The sequence below is a fragment of the Microtus ochrogaster genome, linkage group LG2 (genome assembly GCF_000317375.1).
Source record: "Microtus ochrogaster isolate Prairie Vole_2 linkage group LG2, MicOch1.0, whole genome shotgun sequence".
Taxonomy (NCBI): Eukaryota; Metazoa; Chordata; class Mammalia; order Rodentia; family Cricetidae; genus Microtus; species Microtus ochrogaster.
The window spans coordinates 13296415-13323833 of NC_022028.1; the positions used below are offsets into that span (position 1 = coordinate 13296415).

General features: G+C 37.7%; 1 protein-coding gene across 3 annotated transcripts in view; it reads right to left on the reverse strand.

Moving 5' to 3' along the window:
• Positions 1 to 27419, reverse strand: part of Adgrb3 (adhesion G protein-coupled receptor B3) — a 704417-nt gene that overhangs the window by 386973 nt on the left and 290025 nt on the right. For all 3 annotated transcript variants that reach the window (XM_026785468.1, XM_026785467.1, XM_005359883.3), the window contains exons 8-9: positions 16785 to 16886; positions 16316 to 16422 (exon numbers count right to left, since the gene is read on the reverse strand). In XM_026785468.1, coding sequence (XP_026641269.1) covers positions 16316 to 16422; positions 16785 to 16886 — 209 coding nt within the window. The remainder of the gene's footprint in view (positions 1 to 16315; positions 16423 to 16784; positions 16887 to 27419) is intronic.

Consider the following 27419-nt stretch of genomic DNA (forward strand, 5'->3'; position numbering starts at 1 on the left):
AGAGAGAGAGAGAGAGAGAGAGAGAGAGAGAGAGAGAGAGAGAGAACACTTTTATATATACATGGCAGTCTGAAAACTTCTTGTCAGAGTTCTCTTCTTCCACCATGTAGGACCCAGATGTCAAACTCTGGCCATTAGGCTTTGTAGCACACACATTTAACCCTCTGAGCCATCTCGCCAGGCCTAACACCTGGACGGTTGTCATGGCATCACTGTTCCAGCCCTTGCCTAGCTGTAGTCTTAATGTTAGTCCCTATGGCATGGAATTAACACACTTAATCACAGCATACAGACACACACACATAAATACAGATAGGTGGGAGGAATGGAGGGAAGAAGGGGGAGAGAGAGAGAGAGAGAGAGAGAGAGAGAGAGAACTTAGCCATTATATAGACACTGTGCCCCAGACTAAGAGCTCATCACCAGGATACCACAATGACACACTGCCAGATTGAACTAATGCTCTTCTCCTAAACTACTGAGGACTTTTCATAATTTCCTGTTTTGGTCACATGTTGCATGACTTCCTGTTGCTGTGCTATAGTATTTTCTCTCTTCCTTCCTTTATCTCTTATGAGACACTGAGATTTATTTCTTATCATTCTAAATAGACAAACCATAAGGGATTCCATCCCTGTGCTTGCTCTCATTCTGTCTATTTACCATTCTTACCATGTTGACTATTCTTCACGGTTGGCCACCTTCCTGTCCCAATAATCTTACCATACAGTACAGCAGAGATCCATCAGAGCGTATTCCGCTGTCATGCACTAACTATACCTCTGCAGTGGAATGCAGGAAAAAGAACTTTGGAGCCAAGATGGCCCAGGTCTGAAATGCACATCTTGTCACTGCTAGGAGGATTGGTTTCCTACCTCTCATATAATATGTGAAAAAAAAAAAACTGTGCAGTAAAGTGCTTTAAGAATCATTTGGTTCATTCAAATGAACTGACGTAAACCCGAGATAATCAGCAGCAGAAACTGTATAAAGAAGGCCCTTTCTATCCCATGAACTGAGCTCCTCATGGGAGAACTCAAGGCTTGCAGCATCTTTACCCTCGTGTTCTGTGGTCTAGTCACACACCCTTTCCTTTCCCTCAATGAGAGATAATTACATCCCTGGTGTGGTACCTTCCCATTTGCTTCTCCTTCTGTCTGAACTACTATGCCTTTTTGGTCACCTTCTCAGAAAGCTCTATCAAAAATGGCTTCCTTATCCTTCTCAATCGCCTTATCCCAGTCCAATATACTCAACTTTACCTGCCAGATTTTGTCCATTTGGTTTACTGTTATAATGTTGCCATTGACATTATAATCATTGACTTCAGATATTGAATGGGTGAATTAAAGGATGAATGAGTGAGTCACCATCTATGCTCTCATCATTGTTAGAGCATAGGAGTAAACATGAGTGTCGTCCCATCTTACTTGTAGACACTGTCAACAGCAAACACTTGAATCGGTAGCTTGAGACAAACCCGAAATATGCGACAAAGAATTCTCTTGACTTCCAGAGATACTACAATAGCTGGGCAGAAAAATGTATGGCTCAGTAGAGGTGGTTTAGAGAGTTCTGGAAGGAAGTAAATGGAATGTAGCCTGGAAATGCCATGAGGTCAGTTTTGTACTGACGTGTGCAATTCAGAGAGTCAGAGGACTTAGATTTCTTTTCTCCTGGAGCAGAAACAGCAGTAGTTACCACTCTGAATGAGCTCTGACTGCTTTAATCTAGTACTTCACAGTTTATGCCTGTGTCTGAGATAGATATTATTTCACAGATCTATGGGTGTTTCCCTTCACAGAATTAACTAGAATCTTTAAGAAGAAAACATTCAGGCATGATTTATGTTTGCAGTAGTTTCAGTTATGGGATGCACTTGATAGACTACCCAATCAGAGCAAGGAAAGTAAGCTTTTCTCAGTCTGTATCAGCAACACATCTAGCCTGAGTTAGTATTAAATCGGCATCAGTGCCACTTGACAGCTACTTAGCAGGCTTATGTCAAATGAGCTGTGCTCAGTCCAGTTCTTAGCAAACAGTTGCTCAGATCTTTCTAGCTCTCACAACTGGCAGTAATTAGCATCCTCCCGGACATGGTTGCTAAAAAGTACCCAGGGCAAATACCTTGCGATAAGTTTATGCTGGTGAAGACTATGCATAACATTGACAGAGAACATAAAGAGTATTCAGAGAAAGCACATTTAATAGCTTGTACTTCACTAGGATTCACTTTTCAGTTCCTCTTTTCTCTCTGATTGGATAATGTATACTGGTCCAGAACTTTATGTCTTTTAACATCCAGTTCAGCAATTGCTTCTTCATCTGTTACCCATCTGGACTTGGTATAAAATAAGATGGTTCCTACCTCATGGTGATATTTTGAGAGGTACTGGAAGTTTAGGGAGGTAGGGTTCAAGGGAATGTGGTTTTAGAAATGTCAGTGGGGATGTGTTTGGGGAATTTATTTTCGCTGGCTCATTCCTGTCTGTATGTCTTGACTTTCTATTACTCCAATGTGAGAAGATTTGCTGTATCACATGTTCCCTCTCATAATCAGGATGTCCATCTCTCAGTAATAGTAGCACCAGACAACCATGGTGAGAAACATGAGCCAAGAGAATCTTCCTTCTTGGTGATGCCTCTTCACGCATTTGCCACAGCACCAAGAAGCTCGATTACATAATAATAAATGTTATGCTTAATCTTTTACATTCTCTTCCACTATTTAAGCATATTCGATCCCTCCTCTCTTCTCTTATTTCAGACAAATAGCTTTTCTGTCATATATGCATCTTAAACTCTCCTGATTCCTACATGTGCTGGTTTTCCATTCATAGGATTTAGCTAATACAATGAATAATTATTGTAAACATGGGGAATGTTCTCATCCTTCAGGGCCCTAAACCATGGTTTGTAAAGTATCTTGTAGACCTGTTGCAGATGTGTGTGTATATATAGTACCAGCAGAGAAGTCCTTGGGCAGTTCGATGGTCTTGGTTCAACTCATGCTGATTACCATGTGATTTCTATTGGCCCTTAGCTCGGACTAGGAATTTCAGTTTCCGGAGTTATTTCTTTTTCTCCCTCCCCCAATTTTCTGAGTCACACAGTTCGCAGAAATGCCCTAGGTCTTGAGTTCACATAGTTTTTCTTATCTAGGAAACCAGAGTAGCAACAGGGTGTCTGATTGTTGCAGGAGCCCTGGTAGGGTCCTTCTTCTTCTGTGAAGGTGGTCCTGAAAGCATTCCCATGAGGGACTTTGAATCTTAGCCTCCAGCAAGTGCTCTGGGCTCATGTATAACCTGATACTCCCAAAACTAAACTCTGTAACTTGGCCTTGTTTTTTTTTTTTCTTCCTTCACTTTTTTGTACAGATTCTCTCTTTTTTAGCTCATCTATACTTCAGTTTGTGAAAATAAATTTCTGTCATTCATTTTTTTCCTTCCTTCACTTTTTTGTACAGATTCTCTCTTTTTTTCTCAGCTATACTTCCGTTTGTGAAAATAAATTTCTGTCATTCAGTATGATCGCTGAAGGTTGCCTTTGCCTAACCTATGATTATATATTTCTGTTACTCTTCTAATGACATCTTACCCAAAATATTTATGACTGCCAAAGGAATAACATGGATCTTGTGTTAGCCTCCTGATTCGCTGTCTTCTCTAGTTTTACATGCTGCTGACAATTCCTCTGGTTAAATCGTTACATTTCTTTTCTGCTTCACGAACTCTATTCAGATAAGTGTAATCATGACATGATCTCCACTTTCATGCCTCCTGGAGGTAATCTTGTTCTATCTTACATCATTGTCATATTACTGCATTATCTTTCCACTAGACTCTGAACTCCTGAAGGGCTTGTAGTTCACAGTCATCTCAAAAGCCTCTGTAATCTCTCCAATGTCGTCTGTCACACAGTGGTATCCCTTGTTCCATGTGCCTGCTAAACTGAAGTGAAACTAAAAGAAAGATTTCCCTTTTGTGTGTGCAATAAAGTAAAAGTGGCAGTTTGATGATTATTCAATAAAAATATGAACTATTGGAAAACATTTGAATGACAGAATTGCCTTTTAGAATAAGTCTTCCCAAGAGAAGAACAAAACAATTGGTTATCCGATATGAAATGATCTGAAAACTTATACATTTAAGTAACAGTGCAGAGAATTAGCAGTTTGTATTTATATATTTTCGAATATATATATAAAATATTTGTATATGTGTGTATATAAGAAAAAACAATTAATTTAAAAAGATGTCATGACTTTGAAAAAGAGCAATGAGAGGTATATGGGAGGATCTGGAAGAATGAAACAGAAGGGGGAAATGGCACAATTTTATTATAAATTCAAAAGATAAAAATAAGATTAATAATTTAAAGGCATAAAATTGATGTGATTAGAATTGAAAACTTTGGAATTCGGAATTCAGATTTAAAAAATTTTAAATGTCTACACTTACAGTTCTTTCCTTTCACTCTTTTAAAAATAAATATAAGAAAAATAATATACAATTTATGAAGTCGTTCTATATGGCCAGTACAGGACTAGAAATGTTTCAGGAGAAATCTGAGTTTTAGCATGAATCTTATAGATGGCACAGACATCCACAATTCTTTATGTAGAAATAAGGCTCCAGGCAGATTAGCTGTGAACCAGGACTTCAGAGCTCCTAAGAAGTGCTTGTCCCAAGATTTGTTTTAAAGCATTCTGAGTCAAGCCCGTCTCTTAGATATCATCATGGTTAGTTCAAATCTTAGAACTCATTTTCACTAAACATTTAACTTTTATTTTAATATAATTTATTTTATAATTAAATAGAAGTTTAATTATTTAAATATCAATCCCAGTTCCTTGCATCTTAAAAGGATATTAAATCTTTTTTTCCTCCTGAATAACAACTTAAGAAATATAGAACTTTAAGAAATTTACTACATTTTGAGGTACTTCTAATTATTTGGACAGTAACCATTTTGGACTATAATGTGTAAATGATCCTATAATTGCCAAGACCTACAAGAATATTCTTATGTAATTTTATTCAAATAAAGTAAGGAGGGAAAAATACATGATTTCCCCTGGGAAATAATTATTTATTTTTCTAATTTAGGTGTCAGAAATGTTTTTATGATTTTAGTATTCCATTTCAAATGATAATATCAGTAATCACTCCTGTTGACATTGCAACACTGAGAGATATTTCCTTCAAAGGACAAGCAGAAAGGTTGCTGTGACACTTATATATCATATTGCAAGATTAAGAGTAAAAGAAATAGGATGGTATATGAAATTTTTGGAGTGTTTGATAGTACTGAATAAAATATCTTTGGTCTTTATAAGGGAGCATTAATGCAGGCTGGTCATGGTTTATAGAGTGGGCATATTATTGCACTAAATTTATTCTTTCATTTTATACCACCCACTGCCAGCCACAGTTACCTCCATTGTCTCAATTCTTTAAAAAGGTCTATTATAGCTTCTCTTTGCAAATGATACACTTGATACAGCATATATTTATATATTATTTCATCAGTAACACCTACAGTCCATCGGTAAGGTATATTAAAGATTCTTACTGCTCTGAATGGCTTCATTTAAAATATAATTATACATGAGACTCCTTCACATTAAACAATAATCTAAATATATCTTTTAATTCATTTAATGATTACATCATATTTTTATGATCAAAGTCATTCACTTGGTACTGCTGTTAAGTTATTTATATGTCTACTTGTCATCTCAGAATATGATATCCTAAGTTATAGTGTCTAAATGCTGTAGAGTTAGGACAAACATTTTAAAAATACAGATGTTGGTCAGTTATGTGGATGAGTGGGTAAAGCTTCATGCTCCCAAGACCAATGTCATGAATGAGATAATAGAGATTTACATCGTATAGAGAATGGATTTCTCCAAGTTATTCTCTCTTCTCTTCTAATATTCTCCCTAATATTTGTGTTTATGCACACGTGCGTGTATTCATGCATGCGCACGCGCGCATGCACACACACACATACACAATTAAATCTTTTTTTAAAGTACAGAATCATAATTTTCTTCATGTTTTCTGGTACTTCAAACCAATGCCCAGTAAGAGAACTTTGAGTAGCCACTGTCTTCACCTGAAGACAGTTGACAGATGGGAGGTTGGGAGGAAATCTGGATTACTGAGTGAGAAAGCAGTGAAAGTCACAGATACGCTTCTTTTATGCTCAGATCTAACAGGATAGCCACACACATGCTGCCCCTTCAAAGCCTCTAAGTGAAATAATGGAAAAATGTGCATTAAGCAGATTCTGTGATAGAATGATGTGTCTGTTCTTCTCTATCTAATGCACAATATTACTAAAGCATGAAAAAAGCCCAACCAAGATCAATCCCTAATTGGAATGAGAACACACAGTCCTTGAATGTATTAGAATAAGCAAGGAAGGAGTATGAGGTATCCTGTAAAGGATCATGTGTGTAGGGCTTAGTCCAGAACACATGAATATAATATTTAAGAGGTAACTAGATTATGGGACTCTTCTCTTTCCGATGGACTCCCCAGTCAGTAGAGCATCAGACTCTTAATCTCAGGGACATGGGTTTATTCCCCACATTGGGTGTCATTATGTAAGCGGAAACTTCTCTTTTGTTCCCCATTGCCCAGACCCAAATAATCACACAGAAACTATATTAATTACAATACTCTTTGGCCAGTTTTCTCAAGCTTCTTATTAACTAACTCTTACATCTTAAATTAACCCACTTCTATTGATCTATGTATTGCCATGAGGCTGTGGCTTTACCTCATTTTTTACATATCTTGTTTCTTCAGCAGTTGCCTGATGTCTTTCTCATTTGGCAGCTAAATGATGTCATCTACCTACTCTCTCTATATCCATGTTCAGATTTCCTGCCTGACTTTACTCTGCTAAGCCATTGGCTGAAACAGCTTTACTCATCAACCAATAGAGCAACACATATACAGATGGACATCCCAAATCAGTGACAGATTCAGAATTTAATTAATAATTTTGGGACTTGGTAAAGATGTAACCAGAGTGGGAGAAGCAGTTCAGTGGGATCATGTGTTTTTTTTGTTTTGTTTTGTTTTTTTTTTTTTTGTTTTTTCGAGACAGGGTTTCTTTGTGGCTTTGGAGCCTGTCCTGGAACTAGCTCTGTAGAGAAAGGTATTTGATCTTTAAGCTTTTCTCCTGTCCCATTCTCTGCTTCTGCGTTTCTAGAATGTAAACAAGTCTACTTCTCATTTCCTCTGTTATGATGTCCAGCCTAATGAATAGTTCTATCAAAGAGACTAGCCATACATGGAATGAAACCATTGAAATTGTGAGCCCAAATAAATATTTTGTCTTATTATTAATTCCTTTTCTGTCAAGAATTTATCACAGTGATAAAAAGATAGCTATTCTATACGTACCACTTGCTGGATACTGCAGCAAGACAACTGGTTCCAACCCTTACCAGGAGAACTGGCCCCTGCACTCAGGCTAGATTGTCCCACCCTTCACCATAGGCGAGGGAGAACTAACTCTGATGGCATTGGCATAGGAGTGCTGGCTCTGCCACCTCTCCCTAGGTGGGTGGTCCAAGTGGCCCAGATTGATCAGCTCAGCTACCACCCATGCCAACAGCTGGGCCTTGGGCTTCTCCATCCTAACATCCATGCCATCTAAGACTTGCTAGGGCTCATGAAGGGACTGGTCATACAATACCAATAGGACCTCCATGATTTGTGTTGGCCATCTGATCTCCCAGAGGAGTTCTGGTGAAGATTCAAGTATGATGCGTGCCAGAGACCAGGGGCCTTGATCCAGACCAGTGACTTATTTCAATGAACATTTGCTAATAAAGCTGAACTAAAGGGTATAGTATGTGACACACCACTCCCAGTGCCACCAGGAGGAAGGAAGAAATATTGGAGAGGCAGGAAAGAAGAAGCGAATTTTTTTATTTCTTGGTTTTGTTTGTTTGCTTCCTTTGTGTTGGTTTGGTTTGATTTTTTTGAAATTTTCTTATGGGGGATGCTGTAGGGGTTAGGGGAGGATATGGTATGCAGAATTGGCGGGCATGACGTGAAATTCCCAAAGATTCAAGAAAGAAGTTATCTTTAAAACAAAGATAGCTATTACAGGAATAGAAGGCTTTCTGTTGAATAGAAAGAGCATGGTCTGAAGACACTGCATTTCCATTGATGGAATTCCTGACTCTCCATAAACATTGTTAGATATGCAAAGAGATCAGAAGATTTGACTAGTAACAAAAGAAAAAGGAAGAGGGGGCGGGAAAGACAGGCACAAATTATTCAGATATTAAAACTAGATGGTAGGAAATCTAAATTAGGTATGATTAAAATGCTAAAGAAAATAGATGAGGAAATAGACAAAAAACAAAAATAGTTTGCCTATTTTATAATGGAGAATTCCAAAGGAATTATATATAAATTCTCGGAGTCAGTAAACTATAGCCTGCAGTTTGAGTTGAATTCATTGAATGTTTTTGTATAATTTTACTGAAACACAGCTATTTCCATTTCTTTATGTTTTATTTGTAATTGCCATAAAACAGAATATTTAGTTTTTCAAGAATCCATATAGCTCATGAATATGAATGCTTGATTATCATCAAGTGGCACTATTTGATAGGATTAGAAGGTGTGGAGGAAGTGTTAGAGGAAGTGTGTCACTATGAGAAATGGACTGTGAGGTTTCAAAGAGCCTAAAACAGGCTCAGTGACTTTCTCTTCCTGCTGCCTGTGGATCAGGATGTGGTAGTCTCAGCTCTCTTCCAACACCATGATGACCTGGATGTTACCATGCTTTCCGCCACCATGATGTCAATGGACTAGCCTTCTGAAACTGCAAGCCAGCTCCAATTAAACACTTTCTTTTATAAGAATTTTTTTTTTTTGGTTTTTCGAGACAGGGAATTTTTATAAGGCAAAGGACACAATCAGTAAGAGAAAAGAGCAGCCTACTTAAAGGGAAAAGAATTTCATCAAACCCACATCTAACAGAGGACTGACCTCCAAATATAAATAACTCAAAGAACAAGACATCAAAATACCAAATAATCCAATTAAAATTGTGCACAATTTGCACAGAGAATTCTCAACAGAAGAATCTCAAATGACTGAAAGACAGTTTAGGAATTGCACAACATCCTTAGCCATCAGAGAAATAAAATCAAAATGACCCTGAGATCCCATCTTACATCAGTCAGAATGGCTAAGATCAAAAACACCAATGATAGCTTATGCTGGTGAGGATTTAAAGTAAGGGGAACACTCCTTTATTGCTGGTAGGAGTGAAAATTTGTAGAGCCATTTTGGATTCATTATGGAGTTTTCTCAGAAAACTGGGAATCAACTTACCTAAATACCCAACAATACCACTCTTGATCATATACCCAAAGGATACACACTCATACTGCAAGGATATTTGCTCAACTGTGTTCATAACAGCATTCTTTGTAATATCCAAAACCTGGACACAACCTAGATGCCCTTCAACCAAAGAATGGGTAAGGAAAATGTGTTACATTTACGCAATGGAGTATTATTCACTGGTGAAAAAAATGACATCTTGAAATTTGCAGGCAAATGGATGGAATTAGAAAAAAAAAAAAAACCATCCTGAGTGAGGTAACCCAGACCCAGAAAGACAAACACTATATGTGTTTACTTACAAATGGATATTAGAAAAAAAGCAAAGGATAACCAGTCTATAGTCCATGACATCAGAGAAGCTAGGTAACATGAAGAACCCTAAGAGAGACATACATGGATTCCCCCTGGGAAGGGAAAATAGACAAGATCTTCTGAGAAAATTGGGAGCATGGGGGCAAGGAAAAGGGAGGGCAAAAGGGTAAGAGGAGGGAAGAAAGGGAGTGGGGAGAAGAACTTGAAGGAATGGGATGGTCAAGATGTGGCCTTGGAGAAACAGCACTAAGAAAAATCCCAGGGATCCTCAAGCATGACCCCAGATAACACCCTAAGCAATAGTGGAGTGGGTGTCTAAACTAGTCTTGCCCTGTAATCAGATTGATTACTACCTTAATTGTCATCATAAATCCTTCATCCAGTAACTGACAGAAGCAGGTATCCACAGTGAAGAATGGGCTGGGCTCCCAGAGTCCAGTTGAAGAGAGGAAGGAGCGATAATATGAGCAAAATGGTTAAGACCATGATTTTGATACCTACAGAAACAGCTGACCTGAGCTAGTGGGAACTCACTGATTCCAGACTGACAGCAGGGTAATCTGCAAAGAAACAAACTAGGCCCTCTGAATGTAGATGGCAGTTGTAAGGTTGAGGTACTCTGTGGGGTCACTGGCAGTGGAACTAGTATTTATCCCTACTGCTTGAACTGGATTTTTGGAATCCATTCTCTTTGGTGGAATTCCTTGCTCAGCTTAAATATAGGCAGAAGGGCCTTAGTCCTGCCTTAGGGTGATGTGCTGGACTTTGTTGACTCCCCATGGAAACCTTATCCTCTCTGATGAGTGGATGGAGGTGGGGTGGGGGGTAAGGTGGATGGAGCAGGAGGAGGGGAGGGAGTAGGAACTAGAATTCGTATACAAAATTGAAAAGATTTTTAAAATTAATTAATTAATAAAAATAGAATACCCCCCAAGTGTTGCCATGGTTGTAGTGTCTTTTCACAGCAATAGAACACTTACTAAGACACACATAAAGTTTATCATATTTACTATTTTGTCAGTATGGAAAAATTTTGACAGTTTAATTAGTTTATATTCTGTTGGAACAGTAAAAAAAATCAAATAATGGAAAACTTATTAGGAGATCACAAAAATGTTATAAAATTTGACATATTAATTATTAACAGTTCCAAGATTTAAATACTTTAACTTAAATACAAAAACTTTCCTGTATGAATTCTTGTAAAATAAATAGGCTTCTGGCCATCTTAAAAAAAAATTATGCTCTTTAGCTTTCTTTGGCATTGCTGAATAGTGAAATAATTATTTGAGTTCTAGAAGTCATGACTTGGGCAAAGTCTCAGAGTTTGGCAATGTTACTGAAAAGGCAGTGAAATGCTTGGTCTTAAGTAGTTAGAACACAAGTATCCACATTCCTACAAGAGAGGATAAAAGTATAGATGCCAACCAATGTGTTAATTAGTATTGGTAATAGTTCATAATAGCAGAATGTACAGTAGGTATTAATATCAATTCCATTTAATGGGCCTTTGAGTGACCTCTTATTGATTCAATGCGATTATGATGCTCAGCCATGGTCAAGACTACTGACACCCCCTCTCCGCTTCCTCTGCTAGTTGCTATCTTCTAGCTTCTGTATAACACATATTTATAAATGTTTCTTATGCTGCAGTACCCAGTTCGTATTTGAAAATTAAATACTTGTGCTATTTTCTGTACCAGCTGACCCTGCCTTGGCTTCTTCAAGTTTATTATAGAAACAATAATTTTGCATATATTTGCCTTACTAAATTCCGATTCACAATAAGCTAATGCTGATATTAATTCCTTTCCCTTAATCAAGATCTAATAATAACATAGACTAACATTCTCTTAGATAATGTGCTTAAAATTTGTTAAATGAAATGGTTAGCAAATTTGTGGCGCATGCGCACGTGTGTGTGTGTGTGTGTGTGTGTGTGTGTGTGCATGCTCGTGCTGTGACAATGGTGAAAAATTCAGCTGTAGATAAAGAACATGAGGGCAAAATAACAAAACCTATCTTATTTCTTTCTCTGTATATCCTTGCCTCGTCTCTTGGTTTCTCTGTCTCTTTTCATCTCTAGCTCTATAGCTCTCTTTAAACATCCTTACATCAAGACTTAAACTCTTTGACATCTCTTGCCAGGATGTCAAACTTTCAATGACCAGATAAAGCATTCCTTCAAAGTTGGTGTGCTTGTATATCAGGACATTGTAAAGAATAGGACCAGAGAATTCAGGATCCGACTTCTAAAAGAGAAAATTTTTACCTATAACTTTGATTTATGTATAGAGGGCCTTTCACCAGGATAATATTGTTAGCCATTTCCAGTCTTTGATGCCATTGTTCAGTCTCTACACAGAAAAGGGAGTGACTTATCTGCCTGACAAATTTAGGAAAAACCCCTGGTAAGCGTGTTAAAATCCTTGGTAAGCGTGTTTCCATTCCCTTTGTTTAAGATATGCTCTTTTGCAGCAACATTTTTTTCTGACATCTATAATGCCTGTTTCTTCAGGTGTGTGTGTGTCTTTCTGTCTGTCTGTCTCTCTGTATGTATGTATATGTGTGAATGTATGTTCACTGTAAGGAAGGGAGATTAAAAAAAGAAAGAGCAGAGTATGTATGTGTGTTTACTAAGTTTAAGAAAACAATAGCATTTTGATGATTGGGTTTAACTTTGTATTTCATAGGGTGTACAAGCAAACTTCACAGGAGTTGATCTGTATTGACTAAAGGAGTCCATAATGTGATGATTTTTCTACAATTACTCCATATTTATACAAATTATTTATAGATGATAAAATTTATTTCAAAATTAGCCTTTGCTTACTTATTTATGAAGCCATTATATGGATACACTATCTACATGTGTTTGCAACATATATTGTAATGTATACATTGAAAGGTTAGAAACTATATGCCTAATTTAAATAAACCCACAGTATATTATAAGTAATTTATTAAATTTAATTAGCTTTATGAATATAACAGCATAAAAATAATCAAAGAATAAATGTGAAAGTGATAAACTCTTTCAGAGGAAAGAATGCCATCTTTAAAGTAATTATGGTTTGTGAGACTCTCAATTGTTTAATATCATAAGTACTATTAAGCTTTGGTTCTCAAAGTTGGACTTAGGGACACAACAAGAGGGATTCTTTAGAGAACTTGTTTTGTCTTCTATCTCCAGCAACCTTAGTAGACTCTATATGATGCAGATAACTGTAGACAAGTGTCATTTAAAACACAGATTGAGTCAGGTGGTGGCGCACGCCTTTAATCCCAGCACTTGGAAGGCAGAGGGCGGATCTCTGTGAGTTCAAGGCCAGCCTGAACTACAAGAGCTAGTTCCACAACAGGAACCGAAAGCTGTGGAGAAATCCTGTCTAGAAAATCAAAAAAAAAAAAAAAAGATAAAACACAGATTGATCTTTGATCTTATGTAATTGGAACACAGAGATGTGAAAGTCATGATACATAAGCAAGCATGATGTGTGTGTGTACTTATGCATCTTATGTCTGTGTATTTTTTTAAAGATTTATTTATTATGTATAGTGTTCTTTCTACATGTATGCCTGCAGGCCAGAAGAGGGCACCAGATCACATTACAGATGGTTGTGAGCCACCATGTGGTTGGTGGGAACTGACCTCTGGAAGAGCACTCAATGCTCTTAACCTCTGAGCCATCTCTCCAGACCCAAGTCTGTGTATTTTTATATGTGTAGATTTTATATTTATGCATTTATACCTATGTGTGTTCTCATATATATATAGTTAATCATAATTTATGGGTCAAATACTTGTGACATTTATCTTCCCCCTCCTCTCACAGTTTCCTTCCTTATCTACCCAAAGCCGTCATTTCTCTACTGCTGCTTGTTAGCAATGTGTGTATTTAAAGATTTTTTTTGGGGGGGGGGGTGATTATTAAACTCAGTTTGAATTTTCTTTCAAAAAAGGTATTAATTCATTATACTTGTGTGACTTCATAATAACTTGCAAATAGGAAAAAAAAGTATTTCGTTGATTCTTCATTCCCACACACCCCAAAATACTAAAATGATGCTTCATCTATTCAGTAAAACAACAAGCTAAGACACAAATGTAATCATATGACTATGTTGAGGACATGCTGCACACAGCACTGTAGCCTAGATTAGAGGATTGCTAAAGCCACAGTGATTCATGTGGCTTTAGGAAAAGAGAATGGGCCTTGGAACAATTGCACCTGGGATGTAACTCTCATTCTTCACCTCACATAAGTAGATTGTATCTTGAAAATCTTCACTTCCCGTATTAACTAAGTAGGGAGTACCCATAGTTGATGTTCTCTTATCAGGGGCATATTCCCAACAATTGATATTAACTTTTTAAATGTGCAGTTCTTACAGGATTCGCAATTTGAAATTTTATTTCTTCTATTTCATAGAGTGCGTCTACCTCCATTAGTAGACAACCTGTACTCAAGAACATAAACTCATTCTTTGTTCAACACAGATAAATACAGAGAGCAATACTTTCTATGGAAAAGTGATAATTATTCTTAACTAAATCGCAAGGATTGGCTTATCATTTATTTAATCCCTGCAACTGTTCTATTCACTGCAACAATAAGAATTGTATAAATTGTATACAGACATATTTGGGTTGAAAAGGAAAAGAAGGTGGTGATATCATTTTTTGGTAAACATTTGCCTAAAATATAGGATGCCCAGAGAACAATCCTCAATATTACCAAACCAAACAGAACAAAATAAAAACCAAGATACACAAATGAAAAGAAATTAAAAAAATCCAATTCGATTAAAGTAGGCTATCTAACACTAGGGGCAAAAAATCACATAAAATTATGTTACTAATGTTAGTATTCAGGCATCTTACTGGCCTGATCTTGGGGTTTACGTCCTCAGCTGTAGCCATGAAGAGCTCCTCCTGTTCATGTTCCCTGCATTCTGCTTTAAAAAGGCCCTGTCTGCCTCCCATAGTTCTCTTTTTCTCCCGTTCTCCCTTTCCCCCTTCACTTTCCCTCAATAAAAAACCTCTCCACCTGAGCTCCATTGCATGGCATCTTTCTCGCTCACACTGCTTTTACTAAGTTACATCAGTTTATAATTCTGCAATCTGAATCAGTGATAGATCTTATTAGAAGATAGCTTATATATTATTCCTTACATTTTATGTGAAAAATTAAGCTATATATAATATCTTTCTATTATGTATAAATGCATATGTGTTTATGTATATACATATATGTATGCTTTATATATACATGCACACAATCTGCATTTAAAAATTTCTACACTAAATGCTATCTAATACCTTTATATAACAAATCAGCAACAGGATTGACATTCATCTGGTTATGTAGAAAATATAAAAAAATTGTATTTTTCTAGTACATATTTATGTAACATGTGAATGCATATTTATAATAAAATAAGGCCCCATATAACCAATAATTCATTTGTGTATACATATAAACACACATTTGTATACACAATGAAAGAACTAAGACTATATGTGTTGAAATGATTATCAATTACATTAATGATAAGTTCCAATTTGATATGTGACTGCATTCGGTTTTAGATTTTCTAAAATGAGTCTTTTGTTTTTCTGGTAACTGAATAAGTACCAATTCTACTTAGTTGGTGCAGTTATTGCCTAAGCTATTATTTTCATACACAAGAAAATTTTCACTATGTGGTTTTTGATTGACAGCAAGAACATGAAAAGCAAACATAAGCCCAGGAGAGCATGGGGGCTCTTAACATCACTGTGTTGGCTTCCTGGGTTTTTTTTTTCCTTTCTATTTTCCACAGTGTTCACCTTGCCTGTATGTGGAGGACTTCATGTCTGCCAGGCTGAAATGATAGCAGCCTCTGAATACAGCAATGACTTGCACTTGAGCAAGACCAAGCAAAATTTATCTGTGCTCAAAAATATTCTGCACCATCACCATCAGAAAATCCTTTGGGCATATTTCATAAGATTCTGGAATTTAAAACACAGAAATGTGAATACTATTTTGAATATTACATTCCGTTAATAATTCAATGGTATCTGGGGGAAAGGGCCATTTTTAGAAAATTTTGCCATATAATATTTTGTGATTAATTAAGTTTCTGTGGTGCAACAAACCACCATGTTCTCTATATTTTAAACTGCATGAGAAATTGGACATCTAAGTAACACAGCCTTGTCATTCTCCAATTACTGAAAAGTAAAAGATATTTAATTAACAGATGTGCAGGTTGTAAAATAGTAGTGCAGTATTTAATGAAGACTTGATTCCATCCTGATACACCGTTGAAATTTTACATGTGAAACTGAGAACGATTTGGCTCCGGTCTTTCTCCCCTCAGACAAGGAATATTTTCAGTTCAATTGCCAGGATCTATAAAAACCCAAGCTCAAGGAACAAAACAATTTAGCTCAGAGTCACAGAAATCAGCTTACGATCACATCCCTTTTTCCTTGGGGCATTTCTTCAGAGATTTTTTTTTTTTTTAACTGATTTGATTATACAACAGAAGGTTAAATTCTCACATTCTGATCATTAGGAAAAAATAAACAGAGCAAGTACTAAAGCTGGCTTTGCACCTACTGAATGCTGCAAGTGTCTGTACTCATTGGATATGCATCTTGCAAAGCTCGGCTGTTCCCAGAAGGCCACTCCATGAAGACTGAGAGAGCAGCGTCTGCTAGTGGTGCCTGCGTGTCACAAAGAACAGAGAGAAGCTTTATCGCAGGATATTGGAAGGCATAGCATTGGGAGGCAGACTACAAGCTGGGTTTATGCATTTTCTTTCTTGCTTTAGGAAACATGCACGTGAAATTCTTTTGAATATTTTTGTAATTCATGAGTCATAGTGAGGAAGAAATGCATCAGCAACGTTTTTGAAATCTCTTCTTCGACTCCATTTACAAAGCATTTTACTAAAATCGCTTCCTCAACTGCTTATTGGACAGACTTATTTATAGAGCAAGGACAGAGACACAACTTACTAAGCAAACGTAGCATGCAGTTCAGGGCGATAAACATTATTGGGGGTGGATGGGCCCTCTTACTGTACCTGTGGCATTCAGTGGACATTGATTGAATGCCAGGTCTCCTGCAGGAGTTCTTTTCCACACCATGGATATCAGATAATCCTCTGGGCATATTTCATAAGGTGCTGAAATTGAAGACACAGACTTATGAATGTCAGCAGAGTTTATGCTCTCAAATGTTGGCACAAAGCGTTCATCAAACGCATCTAAATGCAGAGTTCTTCCCTGTCTGTACATATAGAATTTACTGACATGTTAGAGATGTGCTTATAAAGAAACCACCGGGTCTCATTTAACAGTCTCTAAACCCTCACGGGTTCTTTATAGCTTCTTACACACACGTTTTAATTGAAGAGTCAATGGGGTTTTCAAATAAATGGACACATTTAAGAACATTAGTGAAAAAAATTTTACAAACTTCATTGAAACTACAGATGTTAATTTTCCAGTAAACCAGTTGTTTTGACATTGTTAATGGCACTGAGAAATATTCACATGCATATGCACGCAAACACACACACAAACACGCACACACACACACGCACACACACACACACACACACACATATATGTCTAGCAATACTAGGCAACTGTTCTACCACTGAGCTATATCCACAGCCCAAGATATATGTTATTTCTTCATACAGGAATAGCCATGGTAGTCATAGTTGATTTTATGTAAGCATGTTGATTTGACCTTTATGCCTTACTGCTTTTTTAATCTCAATTTATTTACAAAGCAAAGAAACAGAAAAGAGTCAGGCAAGGGTGGTGCACACCTTTAAGTCCAGGACTCGGGAGGCAGGGGCAGGTGCATGTCTATGAGTTCGAGGCCAGCCTGATCTACAAATCTAGTTCCAGGACAGCTAGGACTGTTACTCAGAGAAACCGTGTCTCGAAAAACAAAAACAACAACAACAAAAAAAAATAAAGCAAAAAAGACCGAAAAAAGAAAAAAGGGACAGAAAAATAAAAATAATATATCCACAAATGAAATATTATTTCAATTACTTCTTTTATTTTTTGAGATTATAATATAGTTACATCTTTTCTTCTATCCCTTTTCTCCATCCACACTTCCCATTTCATACCTCTCCTTGTTTTTTTCAAATTTGTCTCTTTATTCATTAATTATTGTTACATGCATATATGTATATATAAATACATAAGTACAACCTGCTAGGTCTGTATTATAAATCATGAAATAGTGAGATTCATCAAACATTGTACTTTCTACTTCAGAATTCATGAACCTATTTCACATTTCTGTATTTAATTGATGAAGAATATAGTTGCACACATTAGCTCCTTAGGCCGTATTTTCTTTCCAAAGAGTGATGTTTTAGAACTGCACCTGTCAGCACAGGTCACCTCTCTTCTATCTCCTTTACAGATGAGGCACCGCTGCTACAATGAAGAGGTCCCCCTGTGGTGGTAGACAAGGTGGAGGATTCAGTAAAGTTTGGATCCTAGAGTCCTAAGGCATCCCGTTTCCTTGGGCTTTCCCAATACCTTCTTTGTTATTCATGATATTCTTCTGCCTCTCAGATAGTATATATGCATTTTTCTAGAAATGTCTAGAAAATGCACAAAAATGTCTCACTGAAGCACAATGCTATTATTTTCATTCTATGAGGTCTTTGCACCATGGAAGATTTGGTGGCTGATTTTTCTTTCTTTAACCTATGTCTGGATGGCATCTTCTTCATCTCATCAATGCTGTGCTACCAGGCTTATCTCAGTCTGAACTCACTGAACTTTCCCTCAGCTCTGTAGACTTGGATTTATTCCTTTTCCGGGGAATTCCTTTCTCCAGGATCTTAGCAATTTTTTCTCTGGCATCCACCGATTACTTGTGGTGTTTTCCTGGATCTATCTTCTGAATGCTCTCTGCATGATCATCAATGCAAAGCTCTCTTTAAATAATTTCAAAATTAGTAACAATTGTAGCCTTTTAAAATAAGTCTTATTTAGAATCTCACATCCCTGGGTCCATTTAATTTCCCCAACTATGAATAAGAGTTGCACACCATTCTAATATACCACATGGGAAAATAAAGTTGAAGAGGCAACTAAACCTGTTTTTTTTTTTTCAGAATTCAAACACTCCATTTATTGCATGTTAACTCTAGATGAGAAAATAAATGTAGATGGGATCACTAAATGGAAAAAGAGTTATCCAGCCAGGGTATCCTGACCTCACGCCATCAGGATTAAAGCCAGGTCTTTCTGACCCCTTAAAAACACCACGTATCACACAGGGACATGTTACACAGAATCAGGGTTCTTTCCTGGGACTCAAAGATGGGTTTTTATCCTTAAATTGGCTGTGGGAATGGGAGGGACACACAGAATGGATGTGTATCATACATACAAAGAAGCAAAATAACTCACTCCAAAAATGTCAAACTTAAGTAAGGTGGGACAACCTTTCTGCACGTTTCCTTCCCCGTGGAGCTCAGTTAACAGCTGGGATACCACTTTCTGCAACCACAACCAGTAAGTAGCCATAGCTTCTCACCCCCAGAAGCCAGCTGTGAGGCTTTAATCTCTGCCTCATCTAGGCCTCCAACTCATGAAAATCACATGCATCTGTCTCCTGCTGCCTCCACAAATTTCCCACACGCTGGCCACAAAGACCCAACTTTTTGTCTCCTAAGAGGAGGTCACCCCAGCAGGAAGGAAAAATAGATCCCTTTGAACTTACAAAGATCTGTGTGTCTCTGCTTTTCTAATGCTGTTATTAAAGGCATGTACCACCACACCCAGTTCCAGCACCTCTTGATGGCAGATCAAAGAGCTGAATCTGCTTTTTATTCCCTTATCAAAAGTAAAACAAACAATAACAACAACAACAAAACCAATTTGCTGATACTCAAGACTCACCCCCACCCTTGTCACTATTTCTTTCTTCTCCCTGTATGAACTCTGCTAATGACATATCATACTTTTCCCCATAACCGAAAACATTAGGTAAAATATACGTACATCTTACCCCACCCTTAATCCTCCTCTCTACTGTGGCCACTTATTGAAGGACTTATTCTGTCATAGCTCATTGATTTGTGTCTAGCCTGTGCTAAAGAGAACTAATAGTGCCGAAGGAGAGCAGACGGCTTCATGGTTCTTTAGTGTAGGGGAGACAGCTGAGGAAAAATGAACTACAAATTAGGAAAAAAATATTTCATACAGTAAATAGAAAATCCCATTTCAATCTAAAATCTGAAGGATCTAAAAGGGTTTGGGGGCTTTCTGAAAGAAGTCACATTTGATCGAGATGGTCACTGTGACCACTCCAGGAAGGGGAAGCGATGCATGCAAACGCCATAAATGCCAATGGGACATGAAGGATGATAGGATGGACAAAAGCTGGGCACTGGTGTGAGAAGACAGAGCAACACTGTAGGTTGTAATGGTGCTAGCATTCAGGCAGAGGATGATACGATTAAGTTCTCCACCGTAAGATTAATTTGCTTTCATGTAGACTAGATGCAAAGATCTTCCAGGAAGCTAAAGCAAAAGCGTTATGATGACTGTAGGAAACGATGGCTGGACTGCAGAGCGAAACAATTGGAGCCACAAAGCAAACTCAGGCGGTAACTAAATGATTTGCGCAGCAAAGAGGACATAGAGTTCAAGGAGGATTCCTGCTGTCTGGGCTGAGGAACTATGCCTAGAGATGCCAGCTCACTGCTTGACACTCTCCCATGGCTCTGCGGGCCTGACAGGACCAAGGTAAGTGTGCGCACTATGATGAAAGGGTGCCCAGGGCAACTTTAATCTATAATGGCTCTAATTTACTTTCCAGTGCATTAGCCTCAGAGAATTAATGTTCATATCCAAATATCCCCCACTCATCCTTCTCGATCCTCTATATATCTTACTTCAAATAATCTCTCTGGTAAATGTAAATCTCACTTTCCTTTTTTTGATGGATGAGCATAGGCAATTTTGAATCCAAGGTTAATATAGGTAGCATATAAAAGGAGAAAAAAGTCATGCGGTTCTCTTTTCTCCAGCTCTGGTTTCTTTCCTGAGCTTGGTTTAAATCTACCACCTGAGCTGTGATAGCAACTTGATGTGCTTGGGTATCTCAAAGGCGACCTGTTGGCATCATATGCCCCTCAATATTCTCCCTCAGAGGATGGAGCTAGGGATGTACAACACTAGGCATCTTTATTAAAATCTGACTTTGGCATCATCTTTCTAAAGCTTCCTCCCCTCTTCCATCCTCCTCCACATTCTCAGTATGCTTGAAATCCCTCTGACTCCTACAGCCACTTCTTGCGACTTTTCCACTCCACCTCCTTGGCATCGTGAGGACTGCTCAGGGTCTCTTGGCTTTAGTCTAACTTTCCTTTAATCTTTTCTTAAAAGCACAAGTGTTGCACTTAAAATAAAACATATTTCCTTTGTGGTTAAGTGTTCCTTTTTCCACATAGCCCCTCTCAGTGCCTTGGCCACTGGCTATATCAATTTAGCATCTCTCACAGTGGACTGAAGGCATTTAGCGGTGCAGGTACCACCTCCAAGATGGTACATTTTAGAATGCTAAAATTGCTTCGCTTATTTTTTTTGTCTGTTATAATGAACAGCACAGGTATTTAACATACAGTAGGCACCCAAACGATATCTGTTAAATTGTTTTTACTTAGCAAAAATATCCACCTAGAAATTTATGTGATGATAGACATGGCCCTCATTTTCACTGTCTTGTGCAGTGGCTACTAACCAAATTTGACTATGGAGTACCAGAAATATGGTTGGTGGGAATGAGGACTGGGTTTTCAGTTTCATTTAATGTTGTTAGTACAGATTTAGATAGATACCATTTTTGGACAACATTGTTAATAGATAATTATTTTATTTATTAACTACAACCACCAATAATTATAGAATACATTTACATGGAAAGTTAGAATAACTGTTAAAGTCTACAAGATTTGAGTATATTGCATAATTAAATACTATATATAACTAGTGTATTATTAAGGGTTCTGACTATAGTTTATCTAACATGACTATTACATTTGAATATGTTTTGTTCCATTTACACATCCAAGTTCTTTTCCATTATGTTTTCAGTTATTAGCTTTTACGTTTGACATCATATGTCTCTTATTTTCAGTGCTTTCCATTTCAAATTTTCTTCAGCTGCACTGAGGACCTTGGAAATAAGTTTCCTAAATCTATTGCTATACTGTCTACTATTTTCTGATTTTGACTGTATATAAACCAATGCAAGAGAAATTTTGTACAGTGAGAGACTTCATGTCCTTGTCATGGTCTCAGAATGCCTTTTCGTTTAGTAATATTGTGGGAAAGACACATTCCTTTCCTGCCCTTCTCTGCTGGCCACTGTGGTCAGAATTTGTGCTCATTGCGTATTCTAACCACTAGATGGCAATGGTGGGCTAAGAGGGACAATTGTTTTACTTTTGGGTCTGTATCAGAAACTAATGTTCAAAATCAAGGTGGGTAGTCATAGCAACGATCAGCTGGGAAATAGGTGTCACTACTTAATATTTTTAAAAGACACACTGTTTAGATGAAAACTGAATATCTCATTTTTAAGAGAATACAATATTTACTGTTTAAAGTGGACTGTGATAAAATCCTTACATCAAGGATTAACTTTGATGCTCTCCATTCTCACTATTGGCCTCCTGACCGTGATCTTGTCCAGTACTCCAGTCAGGCTCTGATGTCACAGCTTATCCAATGTTGCTCCTACCTTAGCTATCCCTCCTCCTTGTCCTCGGACCTTGCAAGGATCATATCACCACCACTAATCCTAACTCAAATCTCACCATCTGAATGACTCCTTCAAATACCCGTCCATACCTCTGCTTTTCCATCTCCCAAAGCACTTGTCTATCATCCTATTATGCTAATTTTTTTCTAACTCACTCTTTTGTCTGTTCTGGCTAGATCTAGTTTTCTATAGTGTGAGTTTCGAAGGTTACAGATATTGATGGTGACTGATTAAAATATAGATATGCTTGTGTGTATATGTGTGCACGTGCATGCGTGCATGCGTGCATGTGTATATTTGGATGTGGAACATGGTATGACCATATTCATTCCACTTAGGAGCAGAAAGAGAGGCTAGCTACTCTATTACATTTAATTGTAGTCTAAAGGTTTCAAGGGTGCCAGGTATTGATTGACTTAGGGCCTACTGTTGACTGAGAGCCTGGGACTCCGTATAGGACATCCTGCAGTGACTTGCACATATCCTAAATAGGATAAAGATGGTCACTTGCATACTATTTCCTAGCAATAATCTATACCCTGATAAAGCAAACAAATAAAAAATAATAGCAGTTTTTCAGCCAAGGGAGGTCAACAGGGTTTCTGTTCTGTTTTGTTTTGATTTAAGATCTCCACCACAGCCTCTCCATTCTTCTCTCCTTCTACTCCCTCCTTCTACGTCCTCTCCAACCCCCTCAATCCATCTCTCCTCCATATTTGTTCAGAAAGGGGCAGGCCTCAGCAAAGCATGGCACATCAAGCTGCCATACACCTCCCCCTGTGTTCAAGCTGGGCAAGGCAATCAGCATGAGGAGTAAGTGCCCAAGAACCCAGTCAAAGCACCAGAGACAGCCCCTGCTCCCACTGATGTTCTGCTGTGCTGCACTGTGAATTGAAGTCTTGGATCAATTGTATTTACTGAGACAGATACCCAGTCCACCACTGATATAAAAGTAATAGGGCAGAGTCCAGCATTTCTAGGTTTATTAATAATATCAAAACTAATTTCTCATCAAAGATGACTTGGTATTCTTTGAAGATTATATTTTAATCCATTAAGAAATATATCTATCTGTGCTCATACCAAAATCTAAAGAGCCATAGACACTGTAATATCAAATCATTTTCCCACCTTAGCGGTACTTCTAGAATTCATTCATTCAGCAAACAAACCACTTACTGGAAGACCCAGGAACAGGATATGACAGCATTCTAGTGTCCTTTCTATAGTCCGGATAAAATATCTTGACAGAAAGTAGCTTAGGGAAGGAAAGGATTTATTTGGTTTATGCTTCCAGGTCATAGCCCATCACTGAGAGAAGTCAGAGGAGGAACTCAAGCTAGAATTCCAAGACATAAATCATGGACTAACGCTGCTTGCTGGCTGGCTCACATGCTCGGCCAATGTAGAGATAGCTTTCTTATAGAGCCCAAGACCATCTCTGCAGCAATGGTGCTGTCCTCAGTGGACTGATCTGTCCTGTTTCAATTTACAATCAGAAAAATCCTTTGCAGTCACGCACACAAAAGCCAATCTGATCTCGGTAATCCCTCGCTTGGGATTACCTCGCTCTCGGGACTCTTGACTGTGTCAAGTTCAGAGTTAAAGCTAACTAGGGCACCCAAAGGCAGTGTCTGAGCAGACAGAGTCAAAAGTTAGGTATGAGTGGAGGTCACTAAACGCAGGAGGGGGACACATAAAGGATGAGGTCATCATGGAACAGTGATTCATATACCTGTCTTGATGGATTTATTTTAAACCCGGAGAATTTATTATATTTTAAGTGTTATACTTGAAGTTTGAAGAACAGAGTGAAGGAAATTACTCCAAGAGGCCTGGGGTGATCTCCATCATGCACCTGAGGTCTACAACAAGAATCACAGGGGGTGGTAATAGGAAGTGGATGGTCCAAATCTACTTAGGATGGAGGCTGCTCAGTCCATGGCTGAATAGAAGGAAAAGTCAAGGATGCTTCAGAATTACAAAATAAAGACATATTTCAAAGAAAACTGTCCACGGTGCTACATCCTGAGCTCCAGTATGTGACAGAAAATGCCCTGGGGAGGAGAGGATGACAGCAATTGTACTTGAGATACCTGAGCGTGTGCAAGTGTTATCCAAAAGGAGCTGCAACAGAAAGAAACTATTACACAAAACCATAGCCAAACAGAGTGCAGGATTATTGAGCCCAGTTCCCCAGGGCACATCTACAATACAACTCCCAAACCTAAGCCCCCACCTCAGGGGACATTGTAAAAGAGGGGGAAGAAAGATTATAAGAGCCGGAGGAATGGTAAGTTTGCTGTGAAACTGTGTTTTCTAGAAATATTAGATGGTATATCTATGAAGTCTCAGGAAAGTGGCTGGGTAAACATGAGCTGAAAAAGGATAGCACTGATAGACATGTGAATGTGGATGGAGAAAGGAGGGGACCCCAAAGGTCCTCATTCCCGTACAAAGAACTACAGGCAACTAAGGGATAGGGAGAGTGGGAGAGACAGTCTTAGCCAGGGAAGAGCTCACTATTGGCTATATAACACTAAATGGTCAGCCCAGTAAACACTACAACAAGTACAAGTAACGTTATACATACTGACAAGGGTGTGTGTGTGTGTGTGTGTGTGTGTGTGTGTACAATTAATGAAATGAGACCATGGATTTGAACAAAAGTTGGAGGGTTTGGAGGGAGGGAAAGGAGAGAAGAAAATGATCTAACTATATTGTAATCTCAAAATAATTATTTAAAATTTTACTTGGTGCCTGAAAACCATGCCCATGCCTAGGAGGGAATGCTGAAATGATGGTTCAGTTTTGTTTTGTTTTTTATTTTCTGTTGTTTTGCTTGATTGTTTGTTTTTTCTTTCTGTTTCATGCTACCTCTGTTCATCTTGTAAATTAGAAACTACCAGAGTGGCCTAAGTATAAAAATAAAAGTTTTTTTTTCCCCCAGCAATATGAAGCGCTCTTGTGCTTTTATGTCTCAACACACTGCAATACCAACTGCGCATCAGTTGCCAGATCCATTGCTTGGTACCCTTACTGCCAAGATAAAAATTCATTCGTAAGACACAACTGTACAGGTATGTAGTTACCACACTCCCTTAAAACAAGGTAGCAATTACCTAGTAATTAGCTGTTAATCTGTCTATTCAAACTGATTTACCTTCTCCTAAAAATAGCAGAAATTATACAGGGCTTAAATCAATCTGATGTAGAAAATTAGTTTTCCCCTCATATGCTAGAATTTCAGCATTAAAAGGAAATTGATTCCAAACTACCAAGCTAGCATGCAGACGAAAGAAGAAAAACACACATACCACTCATGACCTCCACATTTCAAACTGTTCTTGCTGGGGAACTATGAATCATTGTTACTCTGTGAATTCTTGTGCTGAAGGAGAAGAAGGTGAAAAAAGGCTAGTCGCCGAGCTCACAGGGCTTCCATCTTGGATTGCGCACATGGAACTTCCTCCCCTGAGGGACTTATTCTTCTGCTCAGGTTAGAAGGAAAGGAGTTTATCAAGTTCCACGTTGTATTTTGTTTGCTCATTTCAAATAGGGTCAGATTATGTGGCCTAGCTCAACTTGGAACATCCACGCTTTCTGTCTTCACCTCTGAAATGGTGCAGTTAAAGGCACATCCCAGTTGTCATCACTGCCTTCTCTAGAAGATTCTCTTTATTTGTCTTCCATTTTATGTCCATATCTCCATGATTGCCTCTTCTAAGTAAATTATGTACTTAAATTCATCAAATCTCTCGCTAATTTTTAAGAGAACTTCATTTTAAACAAGAAATAAAAGTGAAAAAAAAAGCACCTAACCTGAAGCTACTCAGGAAAGAGCTAGTGACCTATGATCAGTTAAAGAGCTAGGCCATGCTTAGGGGTATTGACTTTGTCTCCAAAATTTTTATTGTTCTGGTAATGAATTATTTTCTATCTTTAAAAATTACTTTTGAGCCTTGAAGCAAAGAACCCTTCAGCTCTTCACTTGCTTGCAGTTATAGATGGCCTGTTTGGCCTCTGTACAGTATTGTACCAGTTCAGGATGGTGTCTGGACAGTATTTTATTATATGTTCCAAAGCAAATTGTGTATTTCAGTCTACCAGATGAATGGTCTTTAGTTTTAATTGCTTAGCAAATTTAATCAGAGAGAAAACTTTAATATGTTCATGCATAGCTCCAAGCTATTCTGTAAGTTCCAAGAGAGCACACACAAGATTTTCCAAGAATATTGGATTTGTTTGTCATATTATATGATTTTAAGAACAGTTAACTATAACTATGTTGCCAAATGTACATGTAGGAAAATAATGCTTGGTTTAACAGTGGAGTAAGTGGACAAGACTCCTTGAGATTTAGACCACTGGCCACACTTCCTTCATGACAGGCACACTCCGTTCTTTAAGAACATTATTTGGATTCACTGGACCAATGCCAGCCTGATAGGTTACTGTGAGTTGCCTTGAGAGTCTCTGGCCAGAAAGAACAAGTGTGGTTGAAATTTGGGGAAACTGAAGAGCTTAGTATAGAAATTTATGTATTCTATCTGATATCTATCGATTATCTATTTATAAAGGAAGATAGATAATTCTACAGACTATAACTGAAAAATAAAATTATAAATTTGGTTTTAAAACTGGTCTGCAACAAATTAGTCTTAGAGATAACAATAAAATCCAGAAAGACTTAAAAATTATAAAGTAGGTATTAATATCATAGTTTATAATACCATTACCTAGTTCATTTAGATGATAACATAAAAATGTAACCATTACTTTCATTATGGCATTAAGGGTATAAAATATAAATCTAGCGATCTCTTATGCTCAGCAAGGCTCAGCACAGTATATGTGATGTCCAGATGAAAAGACACTGTACACATAAAATGTGTTGGAACTG